This window comes from Chaetura pelagica, unplaced genomic scaffold (genome assembly GCF_000747805.2).
Source record: "Chaetura pelagica isolate M959 unplaced genomic scaffold, ChaPel_1.0 scaffold3, whole genome shotgun sequence".
Lineage (NCBI taxonomy): Eukaryota > Metazoa > Chordata > Aves > Apodiformes > Apodidae > Chaetura > Chaetura pelagica.
The window spans coordinates 10,688,233-10,714,789 of record NW_009952974.1 but is presented as its reverse complement, the minus strand read 5'-3'; the positions used below and the strand labels follow the sequence as shown (position 1 = coordinate 10,714,789).

Below are 26,557 nucleotides of genomic sequence, written 5' to 3'. Positions count from 1 at the left end.
TAATTTATTGCATCACTGAAACTTAAGAAAAACTGCTACCAGATGCTTGTTACAAGGGATGTTGTTTTTTGGTGTGGGCCTTTTTGTTTATAAGGATTTTCTATATTATCCTTCAGTATTCCCAGCCCTCTACAAAGAAACAGAGAGAGGAAATGTTTGATACTGTTTCTTATATAAAAGTGCTGTCAACACAACAGCAAGAATAAAGCTAGAGAAGCCAGAAACCTAAATTTACCAAGAAGCACCATTCAGCTAAAGTATACTGGTTAGTCTGAAAGAATTTCAATAACTAACCATAAGAAATAGCATTAAACATTTCAAACCATAGTTTCTGCAGCACCTTGTACTAAACACATTCATTGTATGTTAAGTGCAAAATGTGTAGCATACAGATGAAGTTATCAGAAAAGTCTCCATTGCAGCTTGGGCTTTGTGTTCTGCCACAGCAGGTCTGTGTGTAACCACATTTCATAAAGAACATTGCTCATGTTGCTTTCATAGGGCAAACACATAACAGGTTGAACAAAGGCACAGTTCGAATTGGTAACAAAATGAGTATCTTTTCAAAGAGAACTTCCTAGGAAAAGACAATGCAATACAGAGGTAAAAACTATAAGGCAAAAATTGCACAAGTAACCGCTAAGGCATACAAAAAAGCAAACAGCAAAGCCACAGGATAATAGCAATGAAAAGAGCACATGATGTGAAAGAGAGAAGAGAACTGTTTTTGCTGTCTGTTTCCTCTTCTGCTCAGCTTTTAAATCAGTATCACAGGCAAAATAAAGAACTGACAAGCACCATGACCAATCTGAGAAGTAAACACAACCCTCACAATTAATAGATAACTATTTTATACTCTTTACTATTCTACATGGTCAAGAATGGCTTTACTATTGGAAAGCTTAAGATAAATAAAAAAGCCCTCAAATTTTGGCAGCAATAAAATATTTTTAACAAGACGTATCAGTACCTGAAATCTGCACCTTGGGAGAGACCAGAATCACAGACAAACCAACTAACAAATGGTGAAGGAGCAGCCTAATGCTTCAAGCATTACAAGAGAGACAAACTGGGAGAAAATCCTGCGCTGAATTCACAGAAGATCCTCCCCAAACCATCAAGGATCAGTTTTTAAGCCCTGTGAATCCTATCCTAAGCATCAAAAGTAGCCTTAAAGTCTATAGCGTCCCAGGTTGAGCCCTTGCTTTCCTGGTTGCACTTGGCTCTTCTGAAAAATCCCACCTCTGCCTCCATATTTCTTCACTAGAAGCCACTTGCCTGCAGTCTCTGCCATCTTCATTGGAAGCTAAAGCTGAGCAAAGAAGGCAGATGATCTCTTCCGTAATCAAAAGCTAGACAATTCCAGGAACGTGCAGAACATATGAAAGCAGCATCTACTGCAGTCTTTGCAGTTTTCCTTTAGTTGTCTATAATAACTATATTGTAACTGTAGCTTTGAACTAGTATTCACATTAACTGGAACTTAGGGAACAATTATTTAATTTCCGTAACATAAAATAATGATGAGCACACACAAAACGCAGGAGAATGGAAACCTAGTTAATTTATTATAACCTTGCCTAATGTGCAGCTAACGTTAAGTGATCATGTCTTTGCAGGACCAGCACGTGAGTAATTTAAATTTATTGTGTTAAAAATTATGTCACAGCAGGCAGTAAGGGCAGGGAATTCAAATTTTTAAGTAATCCAATTTGCGGAAAGAGGAGAATTTCATAAGATGCAAAATGAAAAGTACTTACAGCACAGCCTAAAAATACAGTGTGCATAGTCTGAGGAAATGGCACAGACATCTTTGCCTGTCTACTCCACTAGAACAGTATGGGAACAGGGCAGGTGATTCCTGACAGTTAACCAATGTTTTAAACCAATGTTTTCCCTCCTAATCCCATGTCTGGGCACAGAGATGTCCTGAAGCCTAGCTTAAAGAGAGAAAACAGAGGTGATGTCCAGTGATAGGACAAGGGGCAATGGGTGCAAACTGGAACATAGGAGGTTTCATGTAAACACCAGAAAAAATACATCTTTACTGTGAGAGTGACAGAGCACTGGGTGCCTGGATGTGTTCCTGTGTGATGTGCTCTAGGTGATCCTGCTCTGGCAAGGGGGTTGGACTAGATGATCATTCGAGGTCCCTTCCAACCCCTAAAATTCTGTGATTCTGTGATTATAGACCAGATTCACACATGACCATGGCATATACAGTAGGAAAGGAATCTTGAAGGAAACTGTCTACCTTGACCAGTTCTAGGGCTGTTTCATACTAGTCCCAAACTAGCTAGAGCCTCAGCTTTCCAATGCAGTATGGGGATAGTAAGGCAACAAGAACAGAGCCAGACTCAGTATTTTACTACACAAAATTGAGAAATATTGATAGGAAGAATTACATTAAGGGTGTAAACATAGCCACAGGAGAAGCTCTTCAGTCGAAAAGCATTCATTTTCACAGATTATGTTAACCTAAGTCCTCATTTAGGGTGGCTGCAGGAAGAGAAATGCTCAGAGAACCACATCACACACTACGACCTTATTCACCACAACATGTCCTCCCACCCTGTCATACCAAAAAGGTCTAGGTGGCTGAAGCAATTCCCTTCCCTTCTCCCCTCTACCACATGAAAATCCCTGTATAAATATTCACCAGTTCTATTAACTGTTTTAGTACAAAGTGTTTCAGAAGAAGGAAATCACAGTAATTACGTAGACCTTCAGTTCTACGTCTCATTGTAGAGTCTGTTGCTATTTCACAGAGACTTTCAGAAATTTTGGATTTCCTTGATGATTTCAGGTGAGACTGATGTTCTGTGATTATGTCAACAGAAACACCTGTCCCAGAAGTAGCCAGATGCAGCATGCAGCCCATGGCATGACACTGCCCACTGCAGGAATTTACAAGGAGAAGGAGCAGCAGAGACAAGCCCATTAAAAAAACCCCCACAACAACACAGAATTACAATAGCAAGGAAAACCTCTAACTTTTTATCAGCACACTCACTGGGTGTGCAGTTTCCCTTTCATCAAGCAGCTGGTTGAGCTACCAGTGCTTTAGATCTCCTGAAGATCAGAACAGCATGTCAGAGGTTATTCCTCATAACCGTGAGGGAGTGAGGAAGAACAGCCATTCCTGTCCCATGAAAAACAGGAGAGAAAAACAAGGGAGAGCTGGTAATTCTACAGCCATCGAACAGTAACTGCCACACTTAGCCAGAGCATGTAGCACAGCTTTACAGACCCAGCCCCTTGTTCTTTTTTTCTGGCTGTGAAATACTGGTTAGTCCACTGTTGCATGTAGCACTGAGGTAGCTGAAAGCCTGTATTCACAAATCGGAATTAAATGGACCCATAATACCACTTAACACATATTTCTGCTTGCATCTCCAAGATTTTGTATTTGGCAGTGTTTCAGAAGCTGACTTAGGAGAGCCTGGGGCTATTAAAAATTCAGAGCTAGACACTTTTTGATGCCTATTTATTTTCTAGTGCTTCACTGCTACACACAAAGCAGAGACTGATGAATTCTTTTGTGCTTTGTTAAGATTTGTATCAGCACAGTTCAGAATTTCAACAACCAAGCAGCTGTCTCAATTTATTTCCCTTGTATAGATATTTTTCCCATTTTATTTTGTAGGAGAGAATTAGTCTGCTAGTCAAGAAAAGCAATATGGCCAGGAAGCTGCAAACTGCCCATAAAATTCTCACACAAATGTGTATGATAAGCAAAAAAAAATAAATAAAATTCTGTGTATATCTGTCTCTAGCTATACACATATATACACAGATATATAAAATCTCTCCAAAAGCAACATGTATAAGCAGATCCAGTTCCTTAGGCAAAAGAATTTGTTCTGGCTTGGAGATGAGACAGAGACTCTTCTCTCCCCTACATCAAAACTAAGACACCTAATTTATAGATACTTTAGTACCCAAGCTTCTTCTAGAGAAGAACGAGGAAGAAAGAAAATTTTGGCATGTACATTTCCATTTTTTTGTGTGCAAGCTGTTGCATAAACTGAAAAAACTCTTAGTCATATGTTTCTGCCAGCTACTCCTTGGAAACCATGTAAATGTCTCTAACAAGCAGCTTGCTTAAATGTACAGAGCTGTAGGAAAGAGAAATCATCAGTCTGCTGACATTCAAAGTCCCAGGCTAGTAACTTAGGGCAACACAGATTCTTTCCCTTTCCTCTGGAAAACAAGGGAGGACGACAGCATCCTTGCTCTCTCTATGCTATTTAATCTTTGAGAAAAGCAGATATGCCTACACAGACATGTGAGCAGCAGTACAATAAACTGAAATCAGGAAGAAACTTGAAGTGGTTTGGGAAGCACTACTACATTGTCTTTCTGACATGGCAGATACTAACAAAGACATTCTCGGGTATCAGCAAAGTCACCATCTTCCTAGCGGTCCCCAGCTTACCTTGAAAGCCCTTTCTCCACTAGCTTATTCCAGGCCTATAATTCTCATGCCACTATATTCAGATGCAACATTCATTCCTTAAGACATTTTTGTGGTCAACTTTTTTTAAAAAATGCATCTCTGTGGTAGACCTATGCTCCAGCAGAGTCATTAGAACATTTGATCCAATTTATACCATCTGCCTAAAAATGGATTATGGTCCTCTGCAGAAAAAACTTTTAGTCTTGTGAAGCAAGATGAATACTCTGCATGAGTAACAGAAACCACACAAGCTTCAGGAAAGAGGCCAGGTAATCCACTTTCTCTTTCATGCGCTGCATACTCATAGAGCACGAGGTCCTTGCCCCACTCTTATTCAGGAGAAAGCTTATCTTTCCTTGATGTTAGGCTGTGCCATGAAGACAAAGACATAAAAAACAACAGAAATGCATGGCAGTAGAGAAGTCCACTTTGCACACTCAGTTCACCACTTTTTCTTCTCCCTTATGCACTTTGGATCTTTCAAGTTGAGGAAAGCAGCAAAACTACTTAATTCCTAATTCCTGCCTAATTCCCACAAAAGAAAGAAAAGCTATGGACAGACCCTTTCCTCCATCTAATATAGTAAGCTAAGAGCTCAGTATTACAACCTAAGGTTATACTGGGTGGATGCCTTTCCTAATGACTATAAATACTCTGCTGTTAATTCCAAGTTTTCTGTCAGAATCACCAAATCCTTGAGGAACAACTCATAGTCCCCAGCACCACATTTATTACCATCTTTTTTAGTAATACCAGATCACAAATCATCACCTGGTAAAATTATCTATTTCATCTTTTGTAGAGGTACTTACCACCCATAATATCTGAAATCCTAAGCAGAGAAGGGGTAGAGAAAATGAGAAATCTGGGACAAGAAGAATCTAATAATTATGTTACAGTTTTAGTCTCTGTGGGCCTGGATCTTGAGTGTCATTCATCACAGTCAAGCTTGTTTATCAAGTTGCACTCTTGGCCTCTTGCCTATTGAAACTGCTTTGCCTTAGATAGTACCCACACTATTCATTTGGCAAGATAAGGCAATCAGAAACAGCCCACAGCCCTTCTGGCACAGCTGCATCATGGAAAAGCCACTGTGGGCCCAAGGAACACTTTTTCTAGCAGTAAATGGAATTCTCATCATGTAAGAAGAGCTGGAGCTCTTTTTAAGCAGCTCCACATTCGCTGTGGGTTCTGTCACTTGTCTTCCCAAGTCACAGTCAGTCAATACACTTGCCAGCAAAACTGAAGCTTCTCTGGAAGGAAAACAGCAGCTCAACAGTTGAAGGTGTAGGTGGGGATCCTTGTCATTTTGCTCACTCTGTGCCTGCTTATTACTTAAGGGCACATTTCATTCTCTGTCAGGGCTATGAAACCAGCCCCAGTTACTGAAGACTTCAAGTGCTCCCATTCCCAAGACTGTCACAGGAAAATGTGCTTTACAAAGCTCAGAGCTGTGAAGCAGCTGCCACACATGGACTCTTCAGCCAAAAAGCCACCCCATTAACTCCATAGCTGTGAAAAGACTACAAACCTCAGACAGTAGGGTTTCTTTGCTCCAAACATACTAAAGCAAAGCACCATGCTTAGTACCCTGATAGATTTAACTAGACAACCATTTAACACCCATATTGAGAGGGCTAAGAGTGTTCCTAGCTTCTCAGTGCTATTCTGACCACCTGCCAACAAATCCACCCAGCCTATGTGATGGGACAGCTGGTGGCACACATGGCACCACTGGAACTGGTATCACGACAATGAACACCACAGTTAGGTAACACCACATTCTTACAGCAGCATGAAGGTACAGAGATGGAGAGGCAACTTCTGCTGCACCTTCTGCAAACCACAAGCAGAGAGAATCTGAAATAGCCACTTACTGTTATTTATGCCACCTTGCTTATTCTTTGACAAGTATTATTATTACTATTAAGTGCACATATTGCTGCGATGTCCAGTGGCTCTCTCTAAACGAAGCTGATGATTAATTCTGTCAGCATAAGTTAATGATATTCGTTACTGCTAGAACTTACCTTCCAGTTTGCATTTACGGCTCTCATCTGCACACTCTTCCCATAACGTATGCCACAAAGGTGCAAGTTCAGCACCTATAGCTTTCCTATCTGTGCCTGTGTCTCCTGGTACATTTAAATTTTTTCTAAATTGAGGTAAGCCTAAATGTGCAAGCACTAATACAAGACAGTGAAGTCTTCCACCTGAGTTATGGAAGCAGCCAAATATACAGCCCAAATATGCTAGCTCTAACAGTAATACAATTTTACTTTTTTCCCCAAGATTCCACAGCCTTTCCTGCAAATTAAGCAGACGTGCGTATACACCAACAGCTACAACTCTTGTAGAAAAAAGGTTGTTCTTCAGTGATCTGAAAAACTAGTAACTCTAAGACCACCAGCTGCCAGCAGCAGGATGACTAGGTTTATCTATAATCTTACCCTGCCTGCCTTTATTAAATATTAAGTAGGGTGGATTTTAGCTGTAGATACCAAAGAAAGGTTAAAGCATTCTGACAGCTAAGTTCCTCTGTTTATTAAAGGGCAATAATATTTCTTTTTCTAAAATTAAAAAAAGGACTCAAATTGTCTGAGCTACAGAGACAACCTGCTTAACAGTAATTTGACTAATTTCTCTTCTATTCAGTCCTTAACTGAAAGTAGGTATCAGATTTATAACACTTCATCTATAGTTTGATTTTAGAAAAAAAGCCTTAATACATTAATTATCAGGGACAACATTATGAACCTTCCTGTATGCAGCCACGGGAAAATAAAGTTTAAGAAAAATACTTAGAAAACCTATAAAAGGAAAAAAGTATGAAATATACTTAGGAAAGCAGTGGGTTTTTTTTAATAAACACATATCCTTCTCTCTCTGGTTCGTGTGCTGTGTTTTTGAGACATCTCTATTTGCAGTGTCTTAAGAAATCACTTGAGAATTGCTAGGTCAAAAACCAAACTTGGATAACAAGGTCAGCTAAGGCCTGTTTTCTAACTTAAAATAGGCTCCCTCTATTTCTTCTAACATTTCTATTAACACTTCTTTCCCAGCTAACAAAAAGTGTAACTAGAGTTTTAAGCCAGCAGTTACACAACTACTTAACCACCAGACTGTAATAAAGCCAATACTTGACAGAATTTGCCAAGTGTCTTAATTTGGAGCATGTAAAATTTGCCTTAAATGCATGACCTTCCACAACAATGGAACTACATCCAGCAGTGCTAGTGGGTTGAGTCTTGGAATCAATGAGTCTTTCAAATAAATTAGTGTCATTCTTTGTGCTTTTTCTGAATTCAATGTCTATCAGTCCTCCTTCAAGAAAAACATGTAAATATTTTAAGTAGATATAATTTTCCATGCTCTTTCAATGCAGATTAAGTATTGTTACCATAAATCCAGATGGCATGGAAATGTAACTCAGATACTAAAAACAATGGAGTCTAATTAGAAAAACAACCTTTATGTAGGCAGCCAGTTTGAAGAACAGCTGGGTGCTGGGAAAGATTCCTTGGAAATAAATCCCAGCAGGTGAAAAATAACCTCCCAGAAAAAGTGTAGAAACCTTTAGCTTTTCAGAGATCAATGTACCCAACCTAATGGGTTTGTAAAGGGGACAAGACCCAACTGGCTTTTATTTTTGCTCCTCAATCTCCAATCTCTGACAGACTGTATATCAAAAGATTGTACTGTAAAGACAGCTTGCTACCCTAACACCAGACTATTTGTATCAAAGGATCAGTCTGGCACCCTGACAGTACAGAATCACAACCACTTGATCCCTAGAGATTTTCACCCTTGAAAATACATGAAAAGTACAACCTGGCTCCTTCAGGAGAAAGGACACTATTTTTCTCATTCAAGAAATTATATTCTACTAATTTGTATCACTTCCTACCAGTCTACAAAAATACCCCTGAAGAACAGAGGGGAAAAGATATGAGGACAGGCTCAAGAAGACTCAAGAAGGGAATGTGCATCCTTACATGCTCTCACAGAATTTCCTAAGGGTGCTAGGCTTTTCCTGGTTGCGTCGTTGTCGAAACCAACGTTGAATGCTGCGTACATCCCAGTCCAGCTGCTTGGAGAGGCCCTCCAGCCTCTTCTCATCTGGCTGCTACAGAACAGAGAAGGATAAAAATTATTTCTTTTCCAACTGCAGTAACTCCACTTTCAATTTAGGACAACTATAAGAGCCTCTCTGTGTCTTAAGAGGCTGCCTGTCAGATACATGGACAGAAATAAAATTACTTCTACAGAAATCTCTGCTGGCCAATCCACCTCAAAATACATTTACAGTGACTGTTATGAAACTAGAAAGACATATTCTGTAATAATGCATTCAGGTTATTACTAACAAGAAACCTAAGGAAACAATGAGAAGAAAATTTGTTCGAAACTCCAAAAATGGCAAGTAGGAATAAAATGCCACACATTTCTCAAGCAGCAGGGCTGACAGCACCCCCTTGCCTGCCACATACTATACCTGTTCCATCCTCCTGCATTGGGGTCTTTGTCCTGTCGACTGTTGCATTAGTAAGGATTGTTTGACATGGAAAGAAGATATATCCCGTGTTTATGTTTAAAAATGAGGTCATTAAACAAAGTGACAACTTCAAAAGGAAAAATCACCTTGATGACAAGAGAGAGGGAATTTTTTTTCTGTAAAATTAGCTACACATAATTTTTCTCCAAAGCTGCAAATGTGGAACTCTCATTCCAAAATGAGTCTGTCCTTCATTTTACTACTGTATGGAGAAGAGCACTACAGGCCACACGTTCCATCATGCAGCAATCCTGCATGTACAGGACTGCATGAGGACTATTTATACATTTATCCCAATCACATTTGTTTTTAAGTAAACAAAAAAAGTCTTTAGACAATCTGTCTTCTAGAGCTTTAGCTTTATTTCTGCAAGACAGTTACATACATTAAGTACGATACAACAGCTGCCACTACAAAGACTTTTTTATACATTGCAAGAGGTAAAATAGCAAAGCTTTCATCAGGCTGAAGTTCCATCTATCAGCCTGCGGGGAGGGACAGACAGAAAATAGAAGGAAATGGAAGAGACTAGAGAAGGGTGAAGTATTTGCCATCCATCTCCAAACAAAAACAAACAACAACAACAAAACAAAACAACAAATAACAACAACAAAGCCACACAAAGAAAAAAAAAAAGAGGAGTCAACCAAAGTAGCCACCAGTTTTTCAATGGAAGAAAAGCCATTTTCTGTAACTTTAGAAAAACCAAATTACTGATGCAGCTTTTGGGAGCCAACTACAGGGAATTGCTGCATGTGGCTCAGAAGATGGCAGCTAGCTAAACCGAACAGTTTCTTTGCAAGAAGGTACCAGGCAGCCCTACCAAACTCCTGCAGAAAAGTAGATACTTTCCTTTGGAGTTCTTCCCACTCATTTCCACACACTGAGTGCTGGGACCCCTGCGTGCCAGCTCCTACCTTGACTCACAGGCATTAGTTAGACCACACAGGCCCTGTATGTCAGACTAGCAGATTCTGCAAATAAAAATTAGGAAAAAAAAGAAAAGAAAAAAAAAATCCTAGTCTTCCTCCAGCTGAGTCTGGACAAGAGCTGCAGCTTTTAAAAATAACGTATTTGCAATTCCCTCTCTGCAAACAGGACAAAAACCACATGAAGTGCCATGGGGATCTCAGGATATGATAAGACATAAAAGCAAGATAAATCCATGGCACATTTCTGTCCCTGACACTGAACCAAATTTTGTCTTCTGTGGCTCTAATAGTCTTTGAAGTTTAGGCTGATGCCTTTGTTGTAGTGCACCCAGCTGCAGCCAAGTTCCTGTAGCATAGTTGCCTCATCATTCAAGACTCCACAGGCCTTTGCACTATGAAGACGCTGACAACTGAGGTCTTCAGGAGATGCTAAAAGACACCTGAACACTGTTTACTGCTACAGGAAAACTCAGGATGCTTCCAAGACACAGACAGGATGACACAGACGTTTAGCTGAGATGTTATACAGTAAGAGGTGTAAAGACAGAGACACAGGTTGTGGGGGAAAAACTTGTTTTCTACCAAAAACTCCTGAAAGCTTTAAAACACTTTTCAGCCAGTTCCCCCACTTTTCAAGCTTCCCCCACCCCCTGCCCCACCTTCAAAGGATATCCATCATAACACAAAGGGCTAGGGCACCAGAAGGCCACCAGCGTCCTGCACTCACAGTTGTTCCCATAGAAGGGGTAGCTTTGAAGTTTCATGGAAAACACAGGAAACCCAATCTTACTGGCTCATCAATCCCTTAAAAAAATGAAATTCTGAAAGAAATTCCTAAAAGATAGGAAGCAAAAAAAAGTAGGTGGCCATATGTTACCTACAAAGTATTAGTGTTTCTGCAACAACTTTTTTTTTTTTTTTTTTATTAAAAGCTTGCAGGAGATATCACAGAAAGATGCACAACTGCTGAAGCTGGCACACCAATGACAACCTGGACATCTGCATGTTCTGATCTTAGCTGTAAAAATGCAGTTAGCTTTGTTTTGTTCAGAGGTAGTTTATAATGTCACAGCCCACTTTATAAGGTAAATTTTTTAGTTAAATACTCTACCTTTGTAATAGCTGTGAAAACTTTTTCCAGTATAGCATTAGGTTGAGCTTTCTGCGGTCCATTGGCTTGGACTTTAAGGCCTAAGGCACATGGTTTGGCAATGAACCTATGAGAAACAGAGAAGTGAAAAAAAACAAACAAGTTAAATCCTTCTGTTATTTACTTAATTGCTGTTATCAATCAATAACACGTGGTAAATATGCAAACAGTATAACCCTGCCAACAAAAACAATACTTAGCCTTGCAGCTCAAAGACAGGCTCATACAGGTGATCACATTGCAAAATTAGTAACATCACTTTGAAAGATGAAACAAACTCTGTGGAGCACATGAAATGGAGCATTTTCTTTCATGTAATAAAAAAAGGAGAACAACAACAAAAGAACAAAATGCCTCCTAGAGAAGCACCAACTAATGAAAAAAGCAGGACAGCTTGCAGAGATGAGAAGCATATAATATTATCCTCCAAACACAGCCTTTTTCATAAACCAGTTTCCAGAGTAGCTAGCTCCTGTCTCAGGACTCCTTTAGCAAAGCAGAAATTCTAACAAAGTCCTTAAAGGCAGCAAGCACTCAAGCTGCCCAGTCAATTTGCTACACTATGAAGTTCAAACATTGTTAAGCTATGCCTCAAAGACTTTGCTGTTTCTCCAAACACTTCTGCTAAAATATGAAGCTGTTTCTGTTACAAACACCAATCCCTAAATTAATCCAGTTTACAAACTGGGTGACTCCAACATATTTTAGAGACTAATTATATTGTTTGGATTACATATATTCAAAGAAGACCATGCCACCCATTAAAAACTAAGTTATTTGTATCTATGAGTCCAACTCTGGAATTTCCATGAAAGCTACCAAGTCTGTATAGGGAACAAATTCATATATAAACAGTATGAACTTTTAACACCTTTGAATTACATAACTCTTGATTTCACGTAAAAGACTTCAATTTCCTTTCAGTTAATTTTCCAGCAGGGAAACACACCCAGTAGTTATGAAGTAGTTTCATGTTCATCCAGCTGAATGACCACAACCTCTTAAAAATTACAGAATTCTCATCTACATGCAAGCCCCATTTTAAGCACGGTTGTGAGCTACAACTGCTGTTTCTGTTATGTTTAAGACTGCACAGTGGACTAAACAGAATGAAGTCCTAAGTAATATTACAGTGGTTACAACAATATCATAAAGATGGGTGATGCTAGACCACTTTGCTTTCCCAAGGAAAAAAATCTTGTTCTATTAATACCATTTCCATATGAAAGCAAATCCTACAGCCTGGGATAATTCTGGTGACTATTTGCAAGGAAGGTGGGAAGTCATATATCCAAAGACACATACAGCATGTCAGTGAATCCACAATTTTATCCTTGTATACTCTGTAAAAGTTTGGTCACAATCTGCATTGGCTGCAGATTGCAATGATTCTGCTTGCACCATAACATCAACCAAATCAATGGCTCTGCATCAGGTGTAAACTCCCTGATTAAGAGTTAAGAGCTTTGTGATACCAGTTTTACTAGCTCCAGAAGAAATCAGTCCAGCTTTCTGCTCATGAAACACAAACATATAAGCTCTGTACATGTTCCAAGTAAATATACCATAATATAGCTACACTGCAACTTGTATATTACTTAAGTACAAAGCAACAAAAGAAGCAGCAATAATTGTACTCTGTAGCTCAACATGGGCATAACCAAACCAGTGCTGGCCATTGCTGTTAGCTAGCAACCAAAAAGGTAGCTGAAGAAGCAAACTAAATCCTCATAGGAGTTTGATTTCAGAAATTAACTTTTTAATTCTAAGGAGTTGTAAAACACTTCTAGCCATGTAACAAAGGGGTTGAAAATCTTGGCATCTATGTCCATGTTTTGTACCAAAAAGCTGAAACTCAGCTCTCCCAAAAAAATTTCCAGTCTTTCCTATTACATAAATTCAAACAATTTCCTGAAGATAAATCAAGAAAGCAAGACAAGGGTCAAGCCTAAGAGAGACAGCAAACGGGACGTCCATCAGTATTCAAGCTAATTTTACAAAGCCCTACAAGGAAACACTTATAAGTAAAGATAGGACAGAGAAGTGCTGTAGGTGGAAATAAAACTTCATCAGCCTCACGCACCCACAGAGGAGCTCAAGCTCAGCCTTCACCACTAACAGCAAGATCAAGAAACAGTCACTAAATGAAAAATTGTTTCAGATGGATTTCCTGGGCACTTGTAAAGTCAGTGTCCTCTGAAGATTTCATTGAATCATAGACTGGCAAGGGTTGGAAGGGACCTTAAAGATCATCTAGGTACAACCCCCTGACATAGGCATGGACACCTCCCACTAGACCAGGTTGCTCCAAGCCCCATCCAACCTGGACTTGAACACAACCTCAGGGATGATGCATTTACAACGTCCCTGGGCAACCTGTGCCAGGTCACACAATCCTCACACTACAGAATTTCTTCTTAATGTCTGACTTAAATCTATCCTTCTCCAGTTTAAATTTGAGGGTTTTTTGCTTGAGGGTGTGTGGTTTCATGTTTGGTTGGGTTTTTACATGCATATATAATTAATCTTTTGTTATGCTTTCCTCCTGCTGAGTGAAGGAATGAGATAGCCATGGTGTAACTTCAATAGAAAAGCAGTTTCGTAAACATGCTAATTTAAAATAACAAATACATATTTAATTTTGTAAAGTCAAAAGCGGATTAGAAATTCCCAGCTACAAGAATTTCACAAGGAGCAATTCCAAGAAGTTCACACTGAGCTGATCTTCGTTTTAATGTAAGCAAACCAGCTCAGCTTGGCTTGCCTAAATGACATTCTTAAAATGATGTGTCTTGCTAATGAACAGCCTAGATAAATCCAAGACAAAGCATAGACACAGCGTTTGTCTAGATCTTAAAAAAAGAATTGTAATAGTGATGCTATACTCATTACCTAAAATTAATCAGATTTTCTACTTCAATTTGGTATTTTCTAAACAGGAATATAAACTTTCCTTCCTTTGCTCCTTATGTTTTCCACATGAACTAGAGGAACAGGCACACAACCTGAACCAGGACTAGTCTATAAAGAGAGCAAGGCACAGTGAGGATGTGTGCAGGGTAAACAGCTGTAAGACAGGATGATCTTGGCCAGCCATGTCTGGGAGGAAGGCATAGGAAAAGTTTTTTTTTTAAAAAAAAACAAACCCAAAAAACTGCACAAGAGCATATCTCTCTTGATATGCTCCTGTGGTCTTTCTCCACTTTTGAAAAAAAGCTTTTAGAAAAAAAATCTCCTTGAGAGATTAATTCCTAGTAGAACACTCATAGGAAATAATGCAATTTTAACAGAAACATTTTATGTGCCTGCAATACTGAGAAGGTCTGACCACCAACGTGGTGTATGCATGACCCAGGTCCACATAATTGCCTTTGGTGCAAATGGTAAAATTTAAGAGGTATTTTTTTACTTTTCAAACAAAAACTTGATAAATTCATGCTATACCTTGGAGTATGAAAATTGTTTTTCAATGTTAAAATAGAATTTTAAAGTAGATCTTAAATCAGTAGCATCCCAAATGTCACAGCAGATGTCATAAAAAGCATCCGTAACATAATTTCTCACAGATAGCTTTCTGTAATAATTTAAATAGATTCATAAGTAAACAAACAGAATTAATGTTTGATACATGCACAGACTATGAGTGTTTTGCCAAATGCTGCACTTCTTAAAAGCACTATTAATTTTTTCCATTTCTGCTAATGCTGTGGTATTCAATTCCCCAAGCACTTACTGAAAGGAATGGGACTGTTTATTGCACAAGGTACTGCAATTAAGAGGGAAGAACTACTGTGAAAGACTAAGGAGAGCAGCATTGAGTATATTGCCAGGTCTTCTCTTTAAAACACGTACATCTGAATGACTGCCACACTAATATATCCTTCTCAATGGGTTACAGTACAGCTGAATAGAAAGCTGGCACTCAATTATACAGAAATTAAGAGACAAGCATTTTTTGCGGAACACAGCCTCATCCATTCTGGATCTAGAAATGAAAGCCCAACATAAACAAGGGAATTAAACTCAGAATTCAAGAACCTTTTATAGGCAGCTTCCTCATTCACAAACTAAAGCCACATTTAAAAACAAAACCAAAACAAAAGGCCATAACCAGGCAGTTCAGATGACATGGGTAACTGCAGAGCATCCATGGGGAAAGCACTCAGCATCTGCATGCCCATAAACACTGCACTATCTGCCTATGCTGTTGTCTTCAACAACAGCATTCCTGAGGGTCCTGTACACACTGAAGGGAGGCATTGGTCTGCATTTTTGGATCCTGCCTGCTCTTTTCAAACCAATGCTTTACAACAGTAATAGCACTCCAAATTCAGAGATATGTTTTTCTCTACAAAGAGGCCAAGAAATCCTTTGCAAAACAATCCCTCATCTCCCCTAAATCTCACAAATGTCCTGTTTCCAGACCAGCAGGTCATTACCACTTCTGAACTGACCACAGTGGCTGCCCTTTAGCAAATCCATGTTTGGCAGTTTCTCAGCAGCTTTGAAGACCCTCAGACCACCACAGAGCCCACAACAGGTAAATAGATATTACAGGTTTTTTAAACAGGCTAAAAGGTCTGAAAGTATTAAGGCTTTCCAAACAGGGCTGAAAAAAAACCCTTAAAAAGCTAATAAGGCTAACGAGTATTTGGTCCATGGAATTATATAGGATTGGTTTTCTTTAAATGAATGAGGGGATATAAAGAAAATGTTCAATGGCTTGTCCTAAACTTTCTGTTTAAAAAATATCAGTCTTAAAATAATTGACAGTATTAGCTGGCAATGTTAACCAGTTCAAAGCAGGATTGGATTTTTTCCCTTTGATGTAATAAAATTGTAATACTTTGCAATGCTCATCTGTCAAGTGTTCCTTCTCTATTTAGAAACACACTTCATTTCACCAAAATTATTTGTAGAAAAAGACAGCAAGAATCCATAAAAAGACAAGAAGGGGAAAAAAGACAGACAAGAAGGGGAAAAAAGACAGACAAGAAGGGGAAAAAAGACAGACAAGAAGGGGAAAAAAGACAGACAAGAAGGGGAAAAAAGACAGACAAGAAGGGGAAAAAAGACAGACAAGAAGGGGAAAAAAGACAGACAAGAAGGGGAAAAAAGACAGACAAGAAGGGGAAAAAAGACAGACAAGAAGGGGAAAAAAGACAGACAAGAAGGGGAAAAAAGACAGACAAGAAGGGGAAAAAAGACAGACAAGAAGGGGAAAAAAGACAGACAAGAAGGGGAAAAAAGACAGACAAGAAGGGGAAAAAAGACAGACAAGAAGGGGAAAAAAGACAGACAAGAAGGGGAAAAAAGACAGACAAGAAGGGGAAAAAAGACACCCCCTAGCTCCACAACTCTTTGCCCTCTCCCAAACCCAAACCCCATGAGTTTTTAAGAAAGAGACCCTGGACTGGTCAAGCAATAGACTGAACAAACAAAAAATTCTGCTATATATTTTTTTTCCACCACTGTTGTGAGAGGATAATAACTTACTATCCCTGATTTTACTATACTGCCCTACTATAATCTGCAATAAAAGGTACTGAACTAATGTCCAATTATTTTTACAAAAAGATAAGGACAAGATTATTCATTTAACATAACCTAAATCAAGATGAGGTTCTTGGATGTAGAAAAAAAAGGGTGGTTTACACCCTTGCATTTAAAACTGGCATAGCTAAAATAAGCTACCATTTTGAGGGATCGTGCTGCAAGAAATCTTATTAGGCCCCAAACCCAGGAATAACTGCCAACAAAATAAGCATAGAATTTTAAAATTATTTTTAAATTGATGGACTTCCCCATCAGTCCTAATAAGCTGTCCTGCCATTCACACACAATGTGTTTTAAATGTTTTATGTCAAGAACTTCTCTGAAATTTCTTAAATTTTTAATGTAAAACTTGCAAACTACGTGCAGAGACAAGTGACCTGTCTGCTCCTTGACTTCTTCTGAGGATTGCAAGCAAAGCCTGAATTCATTTCAGGTTCTGACCTATTACAGTAATTTCTTAGTTGTGCATCAACCTTCTTGTTCTTCCTGAGTCTTGTTAAAGCAACACATTTTTCTATCTAGGTGCAGCACATTTTGATGGCTAACAAGCTCTATAAAATCTTCCCACAAATAAATAAATCTCTTCTCTATTATGTGTTTCAAGCATAGGAAGCTGCTTCTATTTTGTGGCTAACTTCAATACGGAAGCCCACTCACAAATTTTCATTAGTGCAAGAAAGAAAAGCTAAGCTACTATACATTTCACAGCTTGAAACATTCCCTTTTGTCTTTCATTTTATTCAAAAGTATGGTCCATATTACAGACCAACAGACAGGACAAATGTCCTCTTATTACAGTCTGAAACTTAAGAAGCTCATCTATCCTGTGACCAATGATCTATTTTCCTCAACCTGGAAAGCAAAGCATCTGCACAAAATCACCCTGGCGACTGCTCCTACATGACCTGTGCTGACAGATTAAAAAATTCATGAAGCATCAGGCAGAATACTGGCTACAAAGCCCCCATAAGCACAGAGAATATCCATTTTTGCTTTAGCCTTTCATGTCCACAAAGATATTTGAATTAATTGCTAGCCTGTGCACAATAAGAATTGATCTCCCTTTCCTGTGCTCAGGATGCATGTACCTGGAGAAATTTGAGAAATTTACAATGAATGTGAAGAGTGCAGAGCATCTCAGTCACTTGAAGTATAATAGTTTGAAGGCAAACCAGGACAGCGGTATGCTCTGATTTCATACATTCATACGTTTATGTCCATCAAATCTCATACTTATTAATATACTAATAAATATAATTATTATACTTGATATAATTATTAATATACTAGTAAGTATAATTACTTATAATTAGTAAGTATACTTACTGATACCAGGGAAGGCAGTTATAACCAGCAAAAATTTCCGTCTATGCTAAAGAAGTGCCCAGATCTGTTTTGAAGAATCTGGATTCATTTTTGAAAGACTATGCAGAACAAATTTTCCCAGCTTATCTACTTTATGCCCTCTAAACACAGATTGTTTCAAGGATTTATTACAATTGTCCGACTTGTTGGACATTACTTGCTGGTTTTAAACAGAAACAATCTAAATAAGCTCTAACTACAAGGATGAGTGAAAGCAGAAGAGGCTTTTATCTGAGCAGATGCTCAACAGATTTACTGCCATGACACACAAAAACAACTGTTGAATTTGGTTTGCTATTTTTGTATAGTTAACCTACTTAATTCATAAGTTACTTGTATTACTAATAAAAATATTTTAAAAAAAAAAGCAGAAGAACCTTCACAGTCCTAGGACAATTCAGTAGATAAGTAGGGCAGTCACTTCAGTATACCTATCCCAGCACCGATTTTGGCCATGAGTTTCACAACACCTTCTGCCACACAAGACCCACCAGGACACAATGTCTGAAACACAGGCAGGGGTCTGTACCCAGTTAATCTCACCCATTAGCGATACAGGAAAGTTTACTTCACTAGAACATGCTGGCTGTACTGGAAAATGGGTCACAATTCCCACAACAAAGGTTTCCAAAGGAACAAACCACCCTGCTCAAGAAATAAGTCTAGCACATGGCTTGGTAAATCAGCAAGAGCCTCCTGCTGCTGAGCATCATCAATGTCCCCTCAGAGGGCAGCGTGGAGGAGAGCTCAGAGCCAACCCTTTCAAGGGGACCTATTCCTCGTCCTCATGAAATGACTCCAGAATAGCACACATATGCATCTGCCTTTCACCTGGGAGGTCCTGTGCTTTTTCTTATTAATGTCTTTATTTTAGTGTCTTTAGTGTCTTATTTAGTGTCTTTAGTCTTATTTTTCTTATTTGTGCTTCTTCTTGTTAGTGATGCATTAGCCACTATTCTGACACCAGCATCACTGTCCCATACCTCTCATCAAATTATACAAACTAAGCACTATACTGTGGAACCCACATGCGTTTCTAAAAAAAATAAAAGCCAAGCAGCTTGAGAGAATTCAGCTCACTAAACTAGTGAGGTTTTGTCTCTCCTTAGTTCAAATTATTAGACAGCATTTACACTCAGCAAAGCAGGAGAAAAGACTGCTGGAAAATCAGTACTTTGGGGTGGTCTGTTTTTTAAGGTTTTGAAAGCTTCTTGTTAATGTTTTGACCTAAGAAACCTTTCCAACAAGCAAACATGTTTTTGACCTCAGCATTTCTACAAAGTGTTCCAACTTCATTAAAAGGTTTTAATAAAACAAAACCAACCAACCAAAAAAAAGCCCAAACAACGCACACATCTATCACCAATGTCCTGCTGCTTCTTAAATACAGAGCTAGGAAGCTATCTGAAATTCTTCCTAACAAGGTGCACTGTTCATCCTGCATTTAAAAAACATAAACAAATCAAAGTGAACGTTATACTGGCAGTAGAGAATGCATCTGTTACAATACTTGGTCCTCAGGGAGCATGGCTGGCAGTAGCCTGCAGTGCTGCTGAGAGATGCTGGAACTAATGATGTGGAATGAGAAACAGCTCATCTTAAATAAGGAAGCGCTACCCAATAAATTACTCAGTGCAGGTACACACTAGGATCTAGGGCAGACAGAGTTGTAGAAGCCAGTTGTGGCAGAAGCTGATACATCTCTACATGTGGGCTCTATCAGGTTTGCTCCCTCAGCCAGATGCCCCTCTGGAATACCAGTCACTGGTACTCAAGTACTGCCACAGCTCCTGTACTTCTACAGCACCACTCCCATGCATTTTTCTGCCTTCTGACAGAAAATATTGTTTCCTTAATATATCAAAGATGGATATTAAAAGCAAGCTAAAAAATAGCACTACATCTGTAACACTTGATGCAACAGGAGTCTTGACACCTACATATATTAGCTGTATAAAACTGCTCCATCTCTGCAAGAGTAATGCTTTATCTTCAAAAAGGTTTTTCAGCTGAGAAGCAAAGTACCCTATAAATTCAGCGTATTATCCTCGCAAAAAAAGCTAGCTTGTAACACTTCAAGTGTTTTTCATGCTTTGGAAGTGATAAAATGGTTTTATACAGATCAGTTTTAAAGAAGAAAATTTGGTCTCAGTAGTCTGGGGGGGCAATATTGGGGACAATAAGAGACTCAAGGGCTTCCACCCAAGACTATGTTCATGTGATAAAAAGTTTCACTTCACTCAACAGTCTGTGAAAGGTAGCTAAGACAAAACATAAATATCCTGACGTCACATCTCCCCATTGTGGAAAGTAAAAAATACCCAACTTTTTCCAGGGATTTTGCTCCAAATCACATAAAACATGACCAGTAACATGTTTGTCTTGATCTACCTTTACATGCCTGCTAGCTCCCATGACAAGCTGCAGGCCACACCCCACCGATCACGGCTCTGATTCCAGTTCCTGTTCACATACACTACCAAACCTTTTCATCTCACTGACCTGGCAAACCTACTTGATCCTTTCTCTTACAAGTGGAAAGGTTAGGGAGGAGTCTCTCTCAAGCTGTAGGTTTGCTCCCAACAGGACTGACTGAAGCACAGGGTGCTGACCCACAGAGAACAGAACAGCCTAGCCTCTACCAGCAGCTCTCCAGTTAATAAGTTAGTAGGAAAATGGGACACAAATGTAGGTCAACAGCTTACAAGCAGATGTAACCATGTTTTCTGAAGCATTTTTTAGCTTTGTGGGGTTTTTGTTTGTTTGTTTTAAATATAGGCATGCATAAAGCTGTAAGTATTTCAGTTTCTCCCAAAACTCTCTCCAAGACAGAAGAGCTGAAGTGGAAGGAACTACATGATCTCTCCAGAATAGCAACACAGACTGCACAAATGAAGAGAAAGATCACAAATAAATATTTTTGCAGTCAGCTGTCTAATGCTTTTTTCTTTGTAATGTCTAAAAATAAGGCATTCAGTCACTGTAACTTTCCAAGTGCAGAGGAGGCAGAGGGACAAAGGAATGTAAGGGGAGATGCTCTCCAGTCCCCTCCACCTCTCACACAGCGTTGTCTCTCAGCTGCCCTCCACTGGCATCGCCAAGGCTGTAGAAGATATGGATGGAACAGTACTGAAGGTATCACTCTCATCCGTTCTGACGCACAGTAAAAACAGGATATGTGAGTCGGTGTCAGTGGTAAAGTTCAGGCCTCCAAAATTCTAGCTCACTGCTAAAGGTCAGTGGAGATAAAAATATCCTCTTAACTTGCAAAAAGCTGCAGCTTAGGGGCTTTCTAGACCAAAAAAGGCACTTTTCTCACAGCACTCCCCAAAGAGCTGCCCCTTCCTTCCCAAACTGCACTAGTAGCTCACTGAGCCCAAGCAAAACTTTGACACTTGGTAGCAGAGGTCCCCAGTGTAAATTCAGACTGTGTGAAGACAACCACCTCCCTTCATTTTGAACTGGTCATCCACTTGTTTAATTTCTAGTCCTTTACTTCCTGCACTGGGTAAAAATTAACAGCCAATCCCAATGCATCCTTTCTGTGCCGCTCCAGATCCTACACATTTGTCTCCTACTCTTCTCTGCCACCTCCTAAAATACAAAGTTCATACATACCATTTCAGCAAATCTGGGACAACCAAAGCAAAGAGCAAGCCATAAAACATCTACACATGTAAAGACACATGGCCCAAATGGAATTAAGTTCTGGACAGAGAAAAGGGTAGGAAGAAAATATATCTAGAAAAAGAAGACTGACAATTTAATTTTTAAATTGCAGTAGGTCACCCTAATAAAATAACTCTACTATAAACAACCAGGCACTGCAGCATTACTTTATCTTTTACTTTGGTTACATTTTCAGTATGCGAGCAAGGGGAAAAAGAAAGGAAAAAAAAAAAAAGAAAAAAAAAGAAAAACTGTGAAGAATACTTGTGTTTACATTAAAGCTGTAGCCAAGTCATATTACTCACTGACCTCCTGGCACATACACACACTCTTAATGCAGGTCTCCTTCATCCACCAAGCCAGCTTCCAAGATGCAAAAAGAAGCTGCCACTTGGACATGACTCAAAATTTGCTAAGTGGCTCAGAGCAACTGTCTGGAGAAGTAAAAGCCCCAGCAATAATTTTGATAAATAACATAACTCTGCTCAGTGGAAAGCCAATGCTACTCATTCAGGTTCCTTCATGGTAGTTCTATGCCTGGTCATTAAGTGATGGCTCATCTCATCAGTCTCCTCTTATATTCCGATTTAATTTTCTTACTCTGATCTATTTACTACCAGGAGGCAAAATAATGAAGGATGTAGTTAAAAATCTCTAGTGATCACTCTAACAACAATCAGTCCATCTGATATTATTACAAAGTACTGTAGCAAGTCATAGAACAGAGCTGGACAGTTCAGCAATGCCTTCTTGGAATATATTACAAGGTGTCTGAAATGTTCAGAAATTACATTGTGCACCTAGAACAGGAACTCATCAAGCACATGTGATGGCATACATATTCCTTTATTTGTGCATATGTATGTTACTTATGTGTCTGTATACAAAATCACATTTCAGCATATTGTCTGACTTCTCAACAACAAGAACTTCTTTCCAGATGCCTTCCACAAAATCAGAACAAAACCCTGTTCCTAACTGGTACAAAAATCTAGCACTCAGATTCTGCTTTGGAAATCTGACTTCAGCATTTCTTTAGAAGTATTGTCTTCTTAGAAAAGGCATTCAAAAAGCATATTAGGATAACTATACTTCAAAAGTATTACTATGAATTAGTTTTTCTGGAAAAAGTGTTTCAGCAAAAGATTTCTAAAAATAGCTATACAAATATACCTGAAACCTCAAAAAACAGCTCAAATGGAGTTCTTTTGAGAAGTAGTTTCTACCTGCATTTTATGAACATTAAATACCTCCCAGAACGATCCTAACATTCAAGAAAAAAAAATCAGCTAGTTCCCATTAGCTCCCAAGCTTTCCTATGCATTTTTCACCTTCATCATTCTGTTCAATTTCAAATTATTTCTGAATTTTCTTAATGCTATCCTGTTTGATTGCCACCTCTGCAGGATGCACTGCTGGAAAGACAGAGAGACAATCTGGAAAGCCGCTATGGCTCTGCATCCACAACCGCACAGCACACAGCCCTCCAGATGAGCTCACAACCCTCTGTGAGACCCACCACCTACTGAGGAGCAGAAAAACTAGTGCCTACAGGAGTGCAGGATATGCTGCGGTGCTTGAAATGCAGAGCCTTTGTTTTCTGCCTTCCACAGAGGCTTTTCCAAAGTAAAATCCACCACCACAAGCAAACAATGAGTCTTGCACACAAAAAACTCATAACACAGCTGACAGACATCTCATTGTACTCCTAATGTGCAATAAACAATTAGTGATCAGACAAAGCAGTGCAAGAACAAATCCCATTAACAAATAATAGGATTTGCTAGCAGATCACCAAAACACCACTTTGGAAACGACTCCCCGGGTTGCTGTAGCCAGAAATGGCAGACAGTGAAGGCAGCCTTGTGGCACAGCACACTGGGGAGCTGCACATACAGCCACTGGCCAGCCACAGAAGCTCACAGCATTAAAGCAATGCTGGTGCACTAGTTTTGACAGCAATTGAAAATGCTGTAGCAGGTATCAAACAAAAGAAGTAATCTCATATCTGATGTATTTGTGAATAATTTATACCTTGGATCCATAGGCAAGTGTATTTAGTACATCAAAACACACAAGAAACTGTTACAATCCCATTTTCTTTTAGCTCATTACACTTTGTCAGTGACTTGCACACTCCAAATGATCCCACAAAGGACACCTGACTGAAATGTGATTCCCTCCTAGTATTAGTACATAACTGCTCATGTTTATCAACAGAGAGTTTTAAATAAGTAACTAACTATATTTAGTATCACAAATGATACTGAGATGGTGACACAAGACATGGGTCTTTTATTATTAGAGTTTGAAAACAAAGAGAAGACAAATTCCAAATACTGAAAACCAGGCACTTACCCACACTGGCATATCACAAAATACTTGTAATATAATAGCTACTTAAAGCTTTTAAGGTGGTGAATTATTGTCACTCTTTGTATTTCTGTTTAGGTGTGTTATAAGCCATCTCATCTCCTTGGGATCATTAAAATGGTCTTGCTTATTTATTTTTAACACACCATAGTGCATGATACTTGGGATGAAAGCAGCTTCATCCGCACACCAAGAACACCATCACATTACAGAGGATCTGGACCCTGCTCTAAATTGGTTCAGTACCTTCTATTAAAATATGAAAATGGAGACTAAAAACCAAAACTGGGAACAGAGATCAGTTACAATCATGTCATTGCAGAAGATTTTTACACAATTGTAGACCATGTGTTATTTTTTAAATGGGATGATGACTGGTCATCAAGTAGTAGTTATTTATGAGTACAACTAAAAAGTCAAAACACTCTGCCTTTAAAATAAGCTGTGATAAGGCTCTGTGAGGGTACAGCTTTACAAAAAAAAAAAAAAAAGCAAATATATACTTCTGAAGGCAAAGGTTAACCTAGCCCAAATACCAAAACCCACCCAGTAGAACTTAGACACAAGCATGCCGCCTCGTTTGGACAAGGAATCACCTCATCCATAGGTCTTCAGAGCTTGTCCCATTGGTCCAGATACTTCAGAAAACTGAGCATTCTGATGCACATGAGAATTCAGCAGAAAAAGCAAAAAAGATGTTTAGTATGGTATCTGGTATGTTGGTCTGCCAACTCAAATGGAAGTGGCAGCCAGTCTCTCACCCAGCTGGGTTAGATTAGCCATGTGTAATATTGCTGCATTTGAACTGTGAGTGGCATATGCTTGGTGAGAGAAGGAAGGAGATGGAACAGGCTGGGGAAACACGTCGGTAGGAATCGCTGCAGGACTCATTTTGAAGACTTACCCATACAGCTGTTTGCCTAGGTGAATAGGAGCATGTATAGCCCACCATATGCACTCCACCAGAGTACTGCCAAGACCCTGGCACTTCCTGTTGTGAACACTCCAGAACATTCAGTAGACACATCAGTTAAGTATCTGCATGGTACGTGAACTGTGGCAAGGCTTTACAGGCATTGAGAGCACTTGACAATTACCAACTTCACACAAAATTACAGATCAAACTCTGACTTCCCTTGAGAACAAATTAGACATGACAACTATATCCAGAATACACAAGGAAGTATTACAGCCCAAGACCATAGCTTAGAGTGCAGCTTAAGATGTCAGGCCAGCAGACAGAATGCCTCAGAAGGATACTTGGAGCAGCTTCTAAGGGCAGACACCTCCTGTCAGCTCCTGGGCTGACAAGTTACTTTCTTGACATGCATGTCAGCCACCGTCCTCTAGAGAAATGTTACTGACACAGCCTTGCTCCCAAAAAGCATGACCACTGCCTCCACACAGCTGGGAATACAAAGAAAAGGCAAAGTCTTCAGAATATTCAGAATTACAGCACAATCACAAATTTTTCTTTAGGAAACAAAATGGGATGAATCTACTCCACATGTACCGCTGTGGGTAGATCAGCTTCTACCCACAGGGACATCTTTTCAGCTTCAAAGAGAAGCACAAGCAAAAACAAGGAGGGATGGAAGAAAGAGGCTTAGGGAATTACACCTTAGGGTATTACACCAAGGTCACAGCAGCACCCAAAAGCTATCCTTTTCCAGGCCTAGAGCCCATGAATATTGTCTACTGACACATACAGGCCAACTAGAGTCCATGAGCACTTCCTATGAAGCCTACAGGACCTCCTCTGGTCCAAGCACCACCTTTGCTTTGCTCATTCCTCATTATTGTGACCCCTGAGAGCTCAAAAGTCTTGCCCTCTTCAAGAGCCTTTTCACTTGTCAGGAACCAATGTTGGAGCTAGAGCCAACATTGAAAAGCTGCATGAAGCTGTGCTTCCGGATCACCATCTATGGCACAATAAAAGGGAGCTTCAGGCCAGGGGGTAGGAAGCCAGGGTGTAACCAGCAAGGATGTGTTTATGCAGTCTACTGGTGCAGTTCCAACTACATGTCAGATCAGCTTCAGAAGTCAGTTCTCTGGCTTTCAGTTAGGTATGGTTTTCCTGTAGCACATGCAAATGGTTCAAGAACAAAACCATTATTAAAGAATGCAGAGGAGATAAAACTCTCACCAGTCAGCAACAGAGCCCTGCACTTCAGTTAACATATGGCTCTAGAAGGAAACTTCTCTGTGATCAAACATCAGAAGACAAGTATTATGCACACACCCCCTCAGCGACTGAACTTCAGCTGTCTGTTGTAACGCTTATCCAGAGCATCTGGAGGGTCAAAGCACTGGTCATCAGACTGCCATGAATTACCACGCTGTTATATTAGTCAGTACTAATTTCAAGCAAGCAAACAAAGCAAAGGCCAAGACCGCTTGATATAAATAGAAATAAGAAGGCAAAACGATTAGCTTAGAGATGTTATAAAAAACCTTAAAAAAACCTGAAGAAGTTTTTCAGCCTTGTTTAGCGTCGT

General features: G+C 39.4%; 1 protein-coding gene across 1 annotated transcript in view; it reads right to left on the bottom strand.

Moving 5' to 3' along the window:
• The window catches only part of CERS6 (ceramide synthase 6), a 102,833-nt gene that overhangs the window by 57,512 nt on the left and 18,764 nt on the right, over positions 1-26,557 (bottom strand). Inside the window, exons 3-5 of the mRNA XM_009996296.1 lie at positions 14,506-14,534; positions 11,058-11,163; positions 8,455-8,585 (exon numbers count right to left, since the gene is read on the bottom strand). Coding sequence (XP_009994598.1) covers positions 8,455-8,585; positions 11,058-11,163; positions 14,506-14,534 — 266 coding nt within the window. The remainder of the gene's footprint in view (positions 1-8,454; positions 8,586-11,057; positions 11,164-14,505; positions 14,535-26,557) is intronic.